At 38.6% G+C, this 10,631-nt stretch overlaps 1 protein-coding gene across 2 annotated transcripts; it reads right to left on the reverse strand.

The window, feature by feature from the left end:
* Positions 1–6,169: 6,169 nt before the first annotated feature.
* On the reverse strand, positions 6,170–10,431 carry FSHB (follicle stimulating hormone subunit beta). 2 transcript variants are annotated; one of them, XM_033205648.1, is made up of 3 exons: positions 10,403–10,431; positions 9,379–9,543; positions 6,170–7,879 (listed from the first exon to the last, which is right to left on the reverse strand). In XM_033205648.1, the coding sequence occupies exons 2-3, from the start codon at positions 9,535–9,537 to the stop codon at positions 7,649–7,651; spliced, it is 390 nt and encodes a 129-aa protein (XP_033061539.1). In that variant the 5' UTR covers positions 9,538–9,543; positions 10,403–10,431; the 3' UTR covers positions 6,170–7,648. The 2 variants fall into 2 exon arrangements, with proteins under 2 accessions (XP_033061539.1, XP_033061538.1); XM_033205647.1 differs by having other exon boundaries at positions 10,373–10,431.
* Positions 10,432–10,631: the final 200 nt, after the last annotated feature.

Raw genomic sequence — 10,631 nt, forward strand, 5'->3', positions numbered from 1 at the left:
TCCATGTCCCTACAAAGGACACAAACTCATCCTTTTTTATGGCTGCGTAGTATTCCATGGTGTATATGTGCCACATTTTCTTAATCCAGTCTGTCACAGATGGACGTTTGGGTTGATTCCAAGTCTTTGTTATTGTGAATAGTGCCGCAATAAACATACGTGTGCATGTGTCTTTGTAGTAGAATAATTTATAATCCTTTGGGTATATACCCAGTAGTGGGATGGCTGGGTCATATGGTACATCTAGTTCTAGATCCTTGAGGAATTGCCATACTGTTTTCCATAATGGTTGAACTAGTTTACAATCCCACCAACAGTGTAAAAGTGTTCCTATTTCTCCACATCCTCTCCAACAACTGTTGTTTCCTGACTTCTTAATGATTGCCATTCTAACTGGTGTGAGATGGTATCTCATTGTGGTTTTGATTTGCATTTCTCTGATGGCGAGTGATGATGAGCATTTTTTCATGTGTCTGTAGGCTGTATGAATGTCTTCTTTTGAGAAATGTCTGTTCATATCCTTTGCCCACTTTTTGATGGGGTGTTTGTTTTTTTCTAACACAAGAGAAATTTGTTTCTTGTTCATATAAAGTTCTTTCAGAGGGAACAGGTGTTTAGGCATGTGTGAGTCCTCCGGGCATTCTGAGATTTAGGCTGTTGGAGCCTCTGCTGCTCTCTGTGTATGGCTTCCAAGATTGCTTTAGTCATTAGTACTCAGTCACCTGAGAGTAGAAGAGAGTAGGATTTACCTGTCGGAGCATTTATGAGCCAGACCTAGAAGGAGCACACATCATTTCTGATAACCTTGGTTATTTGTAGAACTTGGTGACATAAATTAAATATATCTTTCTACAAGTGGGGCTGCAAAATATGTCGCCAGGAAAAATAGAGAAGGTTTCTGTGAACACATAACAATCTCTGTCACAGTCCAACCTTCTGAGAACAAATACCAGTTTCATCTTTCTCTCTCGTCTGGAACCACCTCCTCCCCTTCTTTAGTCTAATTCCAGGCCCTTAATACCTGGATGATACACAGTTTTCTTTATAATGTCCAAATGTAGCTTCCCATGAGCTGGCAACTCAACCTGTGCACAAAAAAGACTTGTTACTGTGCTTGTCCCTCTCCACCCAGTATTCAGGGATGAAGTAGGGACACTGCACAATAACTGTGTCACAATAATACTTCTATTCATAAGAAGAAAGAATGGGAGACACAGCTCACTGGATTAAGCAATGATGAAACCCTACTGGGCAAACTTTATGAAATCCTTTTGCCAGGCCAGTGGAGGAAGTTCCTGGATTAGATGCTGATTCTTCTCCCTAGGGGGAACATTCTTCCCTTGTCCATTGTTCTCCATGGCTCCTGGCTGTATCATCTGGAAAGTTCTTCCTTATCCATTACTTCCATGACCACATTCAAAGTGGATGTTGGAGAGTCATCCTCCTTGGTGTTGTACAGGTTTAGTAGTCTGTTTTCTCCTCATCAAGTTTAGGAGCCCAAAGATTGTTCAAAGAAAGGCATTTTTAGTCTGGTCTCCTAGTTTCTTTGACAATCAACTCCTTCAAATATTTCCATTTATTTCCTAGTGCCTATAAACATGATAAAAGTTTTTTTTCTTATTCGTAATTATCAATCTTGGTTTTTTTTTTTGCTTCCTTACAACTTAGTAGTTCTACCATGATACTACCTGAGATAGAAGATCTAGATGGGAAGACCATACCCTAAATCTGTCTTTACCTCAGAACTGAGTTTTAATGAACTTTTGTTTTTCAAATCCATCTTATCTCTTACTATTTATTTGTTTTTCAAATCTATCTTATCACTTACTATTTGGAATGAGGAAGCAATAGACATTTACATAAAATTAAGGCAAAAATTTCTGGACTTTCTCCATTCCCTTTTTGTAAAAAAGCTATCTCTTTAATATCTAGAGAGGAAAAGCCAACCCCCTTAACATTCCGGCCCTTTGTAAGTCTTTCCCTTAGAGCAGACGCTGGCAAATTTTTCTGTAAAGTTTCAAATTATATTTTATTTACATTGTGGGCCATATGGTCTTTGAATTCTGCTTTTGTAGTACAAAAGCAATCATAGACAATATGTAAAAAATTAGTGTGGCTGTGTTCCAATAAGCTTTGTTTTTTAAAAAAAGGTGATGGGCCAGATTTGGCCTTCGGGGCATAATTCGCTGACCCTGCCATAAAGCTAAGGACTGAAGAGGCATGTGGCCAGCGTTCATGTTTTCTGAGGTGAAAGTTGTACTTTATTTTTTTTTTTTTTTAAGAGTGTCTCACTTTGTCCCTCAGGCTGAAGTACAGTTGTGTGATCTTAGCTCACTGCAACCTCTGTGTCCTGGTTTCAAGTGATTCTTATGCCTCAGCCTTCCTAGTAGCTGGATTACAGGCATGCACCAGCATGCCTGGCTAATTTTTTGTATTTTTAGCAGAGATGGGGTTTCACCATGTTGGCCAGGCTTGTCTCAAGTTCCTAGCCTCAGGTGATCTGCCCACCTTGGCCTCCCAAAGCGCTGGGATTATAGGCATGAGCCCCCGTGTCCAGCCGAAAGTTGTACTCTTGAGAAATAATAAAATTCTAAACCCCTAACTGATGGAACAGACTCTTCTCTTGGCCAAGGGGACCCCATAGAAAACTTGGAAGCTAAGTTCATGGCATGATGGGATGGGAGGTCCAAAAGACCTCATGATATTCCCTCCCAGCTCTTAGGCTTTCTTCCCTAAGGACTAACTAGACACCAGATTTTTCAAAAGACTCCACACTAATAATATCTACTAGTTTATTTTCCCAGGTACAGAACAAAGAGAAGATGAGAGTATCATTCCTTCACTCTACCCTGAGATGTCTGCTTCCTCCATTCCTATTTTCTTTGTTCACCTTATCTTACATAAAATGTAGATTTATTGAGTACTAACTAAAATCTCACGAGTATGTAATCATCTGCCTCATTGCCACACCGACCCCTCTACCTTTGTAAAGGAAAATGTATAAATATTAAACCTCTGAGAACCTCTTTGGAAAAAACAGCCACAGATGTGTCTGTTACTTGAGTTTTTCCTGGACGCATCCTCAAACTGGCACAATAAACCTTGATGACTGAGACGTGCCTCTCAATCGCTCATTTTGGTTGCCGCTATGGTAACTACTTTCTTTTCCCCTGTTGTACAACCACCAAGCCAATGCCATATGTGCTAAGGTTTTCATTAATGCAACACTCCACTTCCAGTATCAATATATTTAAGTTAAAACAATGCATTTTTAAAAATGAATAAACTCACAGATGTCAGTGACTTAGAAGTTTACTGTGTTGATGCATAGTGTCCCTATAGCCTGCTATAAGGGGTTGTTGATGTTGGGCACATTGCTCCATGCAAACATTCAGGGATCCAGGTTGACAGTGGTTCTGTTTTCATCAACACAAAGCTTTCACAGTCACCTTTAGTACTGACATCCAGCAAATAGAGGAAGAGAATAGATGATCACTTATGAAAGGATTTTATGGACCATGTGTGAAAATATGTGCAGTACTTCTGCTCACATTCCATTAGCTGGAACATAGATACACTTGATTGCAAAGAAAGTGGGAAAATGTTGTCCAGCTTTATAGCCAGGAAGACATAGGCACATATCTTGGTAAGTAGATTTGAATTCTCTACCTCTGTCACTAAATGCATACTAATGATCGAGGCTTCGCACACTAGCTGTGTGACTTTAGACTAGGCTCAGGGCCCATTTCATTTTTCATATATTAGGCATATAGTCTAGATTAAATGTACAATGCATAAAAAGATGCCTTGTTGGTTGTCAATTAGTAAACACTGAGCATGCCTATAGGAATATAGTAAACACCTGTACAGCATTCTCCCAGTTTTATATATATTAACATTATACCATATTTGTAAGAAATAAAACATAAATACAGTTTGAGGTTCTCTGGGTACTTTTCCACAGTTCCATTTCTCTTTCACCTTCCTCACTACTATGAACTCAGTGTTTATTATTCTTATGTACTGGCCTCACATTTTTATGATTCAAGTGCTACTGACTTACTGACCAGTTTTCAATTACAGTCTGCCAAATCTCTCATGGGATGAAGGGCATGGTATTTTGGTTAAAGCATTTCAGCAATGGAAGGCCCCCAATCCTTCAATCCTCAAAACTAATCTCTAGGTTCAGCAACCCTTGTGGGGAGGGGAAGAGGTAAGAAGTTAAATAATCAGAGGTCAGACCATGATAGTCCTCAGATTTCAGCTAAAAATTAAGATTTTTTTTTTTCCTGAAAACAGTTGGAAATCTCATTAATTAATTGGCATGGTCAAAGTTGTGGTTTAGACATACAACCGTTTTTTTTTTTTTTTTGAGATAGAGTCTCATTCTGTCTCCCAGGCTGGAGTACAATGGCATGATCTGGGCTCACTGCAACCTCTGCCTCCCGGGTTCAAGTGATTCTCCTGCCTCAACCTCCTGAGTAGCTGGGATTACAGACATGTGCCACCACGTCCAGTTAATTTTTGTATTTTTAGTAGAGACGGAGTTTCACCATATTGGTCAGGCTGGTCTTGAACTCCTGACCTGGTGATCTGCCCGCCTCGGCCTCCCAAAGTGCTAGGAACATAGGCATAAGCCACCATACCCAGCCTAGACGTACAATTGTTAAAGTCATGTGAGGACTGCCCAGAGCCAGGAGATGTCCACTTTAGTTCTGAGAAGGGATTATCGGACTTCAACTAAAATGGCAGCCCATGGAGATGGACCTTTTCTTGGCCTTGACCTGGAGGGTTCACAGGTTTTCGTTCTTGCTGCTTTAGAAAGGAGTGTACTCCTATTTGGCATGGGAGTGCCATAAGAAGAAACTTCTGCTTTTTTACTAGCATTTTGACCTTGGCCTTTTGAACTAAGTGATAAAGGGACCTCTCTCCAGCAGGATTATCGCTCTGTTGGCCTCCTAAGTGCTTTACCTGCATTATATTTTTAAATCTGCACAGCAACTAGGTGAGATAGTTACCATTTTTACTCTATTTTAAAAGTGAGAAAAGTGAGACCCAAAGAGGTTAACTAGTTTGCTCAGACCAGAAAGAGTATGAGCTGGGTTGTCCTTAACTTAAATCTGACTTTACCATTTCACTGCATTGTCTCTCTTAAGGGATAATCATCAACTAATATTTATTGAGGAATTACTATGTGCCAAGTACTGTTCTAAGCCCCTTATATCTATTATTTCATTAATCATGAACACAAACCTCTAAAGCAGGAAATATTATTATCCCCATTTTACAGTTGAGGAAACTGAAGTCCAGAGAATTTAAGTAACTTGTTCAAAATGACACATCTGCTTAAGATGATTGAGACAACATAAATCTGAAGCCATTGCCCTCTACTCTCTGTAATGTGATGGTTTATTATTTTGGTCTGCAAAACTACAGGAAGAAGGAAAAGGCTATAATTTAAAGCATCTTATTCAGCATTGTTAATATAGCCCTAATTTCAATGCATTGCTATAAGCCACACCCAATACCAGATTAGAATGGACAGAGATGATTATTATAATAATATCTGTGGTTTTGCTTCAATCCTTACCAAAATGACTTCTTCTTATGGTGGAGTAGTCAAAGGAGAGCTGGGTTAAGAGCAAGGAGGCTAGGATTCTAATCCTGGCTCTGCCACGAACAGTCTTTGTGATTGCTGTGGTCTGAATGTTTATGTTCCTCCAAGATTCGTATTGAACCCTGATCCTTATTGTGGTGGTATTAAGAAATGGAGCATTAGGAGGTGATTAGATCATGAAAATGGAGCTCTTATATATGAGATTAGTGCTCTTATAAAAGAGGCTTGAGGGAGTTTTCTGCTGTTTCCAACACATGAGGATGCAGCAAAAAGGCACCAGTGTTGAAGTAGGGAGCAGGCCCTCCCTCACCAGACAACAAATCTGCTGGCACCTTGATCTTGGACTTCCCAGCCTAGAGACTGTGAACAATAAATTTCTGTTGTTTATTAATTACCCAGTCTAAGGTATTCTGTCATAGCAGCCCAAAAGGACTAAGACAGTGATGATCTTGGGTGGGTCACTTAATATCACTGGGCTTTAATTTTCCTATCTCAGAAATTCAAGAAGTAAACTAGAGAAACTCTAGTGTCCCCACCCACTCTGCGATTCTCTCTATGCTTTTCTTCTCCCCCATTACATCAGAAAAAGTCTTCAAAAAATGACAGGAAATTTAAGTGACAAAACACTTCAGAAATCCAACAAAATTATTTTTAATATTTCCAAAGATAAGGAAAAGTAATATTTGTAGAAACACTGGGAATTATATTTTAATATTTCATTCCAGTAATTTTATAAAATACACAATATCTAAGTCATCTGTTTGTACATAAAACAATCCAAACCTGTGACCCTGGTGGCTAGCATCTTTATTAAAAAAATAAGATTTAAATAAATTAAACAATATGAGTGTGAAACCAAGTGCATAACTAAGACAGTTAACATATTTTAAAGAAATCAACTCATGAAATAGTTTTAATATATAACCTGTTGAAATAAAGCACAGATTTGGGAGAACACGGACGGATAAAATAGAAGATTAATGTAGAGTATACGCGATTCTAGAAAACAGCAGTTTCCCCCGTCCCCCAAGGCTAATTCTTTCTAAAGGAGCTATTTGTTTACACAAATATATTTGTAGACAAGTTAAATATATTTATTAAATTGCCGAAACTGCTTTCAAACCTACTTTCAAATCCTTTGTCATTCCAAAGAAGTGGATCCTAGGGAGGGCAGGGTGAGATAGTTTGGTTTTCTTCCTTTATCTCACAAAGGAGTTTTGCAGGAGGCTAGTAACATGTGATCAATTTGTTTAAGTAATGAATAGAGGCAGGCTAATTTCCACAGCCCCAGATTAAAATTTATTTCCTTTGCCCTTAACTAACAGGCTTGGTAGTAAGAGCTTGAAAATCCTGAGCTCTGTTACTCCCCATCTGTACCAAACAATTCAGAGAGATACATCATGTCTCAATACTCCATGTGCTGGAGGAGAGGCGAGGTGGAACTGATGCCACTATTTTCATGGGACTGGTGTGGCTGGGGGCAGCCTCATCAGCTTACCTCAAACATCCTCTTCCAGCATTTTCCTACCCTTGACCTTTCTGATCTAAAGAAGCCATTTTGTGTTTCTCACTAAGTTCCAGGCAGAGTGCTAGGCATTGAGGCTATGATGCTGAAGATGCTGACCTTGCTCTAGAGGGCCCAGTCTACCAGAAGACTGCAGCAGTTAGTTCTTTCACCCACTCCCATTACCGCTTCCTCCTTCTAGGTTTACATTTCCTCCTAAGAGAAAGGCATGGCCTGAGAAGAGTTCTAAGATTTTTAAAGAAGATACCATGCACAAGTCTATGAGGTAAGACTGACTAAACCTTATGAAATCAGACCTAGGAATATAGAGGTGAATGGTGATGGAGTCCTGGCCCCCAGCACTCTAAATTCCCAGAGTTCCCTCTGCCAGTAGACCAGGGATCAGTAGAGTCTGACAATCCCCTGGTCCAGTGGTTTGTACCCTGGGCGCATTGCACACACACAGACTTTTTGAATATCTTGGTCCCTCAGGACAAGGATATGTGGCCGGAAATGTCCACTGTTCTTTATTCTTTCATTTCACTGAAGGAGCAGTAACTGGGCCCCAGGCCTCGCACGGTACAGTCAGTGCTGTCGCTGTCACACTTGCCACAGTGACACTGGGTGGCCACTGGGTATGTATACAAGGAGTCTGCATGGTGAGCACAGCCGGGCACTCTCACTGTCTCATATACCACTTCCTTGAAGGTACATGTTTTCTGGATGTTGGGCCTGGCTGGGTCCTTATACACCAGATCCTGAGGAGTTTAAGAAGAGAGGTTACAGTATTGTGGAAGTTCCTATTTAGCTTAGTCAAAATGAGACAGAAATTGAATACTGCTTGCTCTAACATTTATCCATTAAAACATGACCTCATAAATGACCTATATGCTCTCTACATTTCCAAATTGTTCTCGAAATCTTACAGAAAATACAAGTAATTCCTTTTCTTACTTCCTATGGCAATATCAAAATATTAATTATTTTTCAAACTATAAAGGAACTTTGAATTTTAACATAGAAAAATGATGAAAAAGTGACAGAATTTTAAGTTGACTTCTCATATTTAATTGAAAGCTATGTTAATGACAAACCATAAACAAAGACATCCAGTGTCTCAGAAAAAATATTTTAAAACACACTGTCCTGATGTATTTATAAAAGGTCAAAAATATATAACTTTAAATGTTAGTGCTTAATTTAACATGTTTGCTAAGGCTCACATAAGATTTTAAATATTCCAATTTGTTGTGGACATTTTTCTCCCTTAAAAGCTGTATACTTTGCAGGGTTCTTAGTTTCAAAGGATATGCAGTTTGCATATAAGAATTTTTAATCCAAGTAGAAATTATTTGTAGTAGCTCTTTCCAGTGGAAAAAATTATTTACACTGTGTAAACAAATTGGGGCTGCTGTTTAGTATCATCCTACCAAATGTATATCCCAAGAAAGTACAATAAATTGTGTAATAAATAGAGTTTGATCAAACTCATTTACCATTAAATAAAGTATCATTCATTAAAAAGTTGCCATTTTCAATTTTAGTTTATAGGATGAAATTCTGCATAAATAATTAGGGGTGCTGCAGGGAAAAAAGAAAGCACCATGGAAACTATTTCTTTACTTGCATTAATGCAAGGAAACTGTGCAAACTCAGACTAGCAGCTGATGCCTCTATGTCTTGGTTTTCTCAATGCTATAACGAAGGGAGTGGGTTTGCTGATTCATTTTTGTTTTAACAGTCTGCAAGAATTGATTGTGTTCACAGTCCGTTTGTTGGCATTTGTATTTAGGAGGGCCAGGGAGACAATTTTTATAAGTGGCTGTCTGTGTTTTTATGTGACTTGGAAACATATTTTGGTACTATTTTTGTGTCAAAGATGTAGCATCAGCTAAAGAAATTGCCTTTATGAGAATATTGTAGGTCCTTTATGATTAAATATATGTATATTTCCATGTTTATCTCTCTATATGTAAAAACATGACATAGAACTACTTTCCTGTAAATGCCAAGTTGGACTATTACCAAATTGGTCAGATTAAATCTGAGGCTTTCCTAAATTTGCCCAAATCAAATCCAAGCCCAAATAGCTAACTGATGTCATGGTCATTAACCCCAATCACAACACAGACAGTCTTGGCTAAAGGACTCATGACTGTTACTTAGAATACATAAAATATTGATAAAGTGGAAACTAATGAAACCTGCCTCATACAGACCTTCAACGCCCTCACTTCCAGCAAAGCACAGTACCTACCCTGGTGTAGCAATAGCCAGCACACCAAGTGGTGTTGATGCTTATGCAGAAACGACATTCCTCTTTCTCTATTGCAATGGTGATGTTGGTCAGCTCACAGCTGTTGCAGCAGATTGCTTTCCAGCAACAGAAAAGGAAGCAAAACTGGACTGTCTTCATCCTCGTCTGGGAAGCAAACAACGAAGCCCACTAGAAACTGAGAAACCAAAGAATGATAATCATTATGTAAGCTGACCAAACCAAAAATAATTGGTCTGCTCATCCTCCTCAATCACATTTTGCTTCAACAAGTTTTTTCCCTTCCTTATGCATTTTTACTTACGTCTTTGTTTCTTGGAACAACATTTTTCCTTGTCCTTCTTCAATTTTAGAGTCAGGGTGGGAATATATTATAGATCAAAACTCCAATATAATGATTTAAGCAGAGGAATATTTAAAGATTAGAATCTTATTGCTAACTGTCATAAAGTGATTACTCTGAAGCAGGTAATTGTGATGATCATATTTGTTCCTCCATTATTATTTTAAAGACTATTTTTGTCTGAAAAGAAGAGTAAAATTCTTTTCTTTTCTTGAGACAGGGTCTTGCTGTGTTGCCCAGGCTGGAGTGCAGTGGTATAATCATGAATCACTGCAGCTTCGACCTTCCAGGCTCAAGCAATCCTGTGACCTTGGCCTCCCAAAGTGCTGGGATTACAGGCATGAGCCACCATTCCTGGCCAAGAAAATTCTATACTACAAAATTATGTCTTCATTTTTAGAATCTCATAAATATTTGCTTTTGCCCACATTTGTTTAAAATAAGACTATTTCAGAAGAGACTATTTCAGAACTGGTCTATAAAGTCAGTTACTTGCTAACAGTGATTACATTATATTAACCATATTTTACAAGCCAGGTTGATAAGCATAAATTTCCTACACAACAGTAGTGAAAAGCTCTAGTTTTGTCCTCCATGTCCTGACAAATCTGTAATTTCAAAAGTAGCTGTCACCACTTGAAAACTGTAGATGCCAAGACTCACCTGTGGTTGGCCGCCTTGCCTGAGAAGAGCTGTAGACTGAGTGAAATCTCAGTTCACCTTTTATATAAAATCATGTGCAACTAACACCTTGTGGATTTGTTGGGTATTAATATGACCAATGCTAGCCTGAAGCTTGCTGTAAGTGAATCAGTGTTTAGATAGACAGGGAGATCAAGCTTTACTAAAGTAGTCTAAACGCAGTAGATTAGAAAAAATAATGTTACCAGAG

This window comes from Trachypithecus francoisi, unplaced genomic scaffold (assembly GCF_009764315.1).
Source record: "Trachypithecus francoisi isolate TF-2019V2 unplaced genomic scaffold, Tfra_2.0 Lachesis_group8, whole genome shotgun sequence".
Classification (NCBI taxonomy): domain Eukaryota; kingdom Metazoa; phylum Chordata; class Mammalia; order Primates; family Cercopithecidae; genus Trachypithecus; species Trachypithecus francoisi.

What these genes read in the sequence shown, in the direction of transcription:
- FSHB (XM_033205648.1), bottom strand. Translation starts at nt 9,537, where the DNA reads ATGAAGACAGTCCAGTTTTGCTTCCTTTTCTGTTGCTGGAAAGCAATC. An exon ending in CTGGCTATTGCTACACCAGG is followed by an intron (nt 7,880 to 9,378) that starts GTAGGTACTGTG and finishes TAAACTCCTCAG; the next exon opens with GATCTGGTGTATAAGGACCC.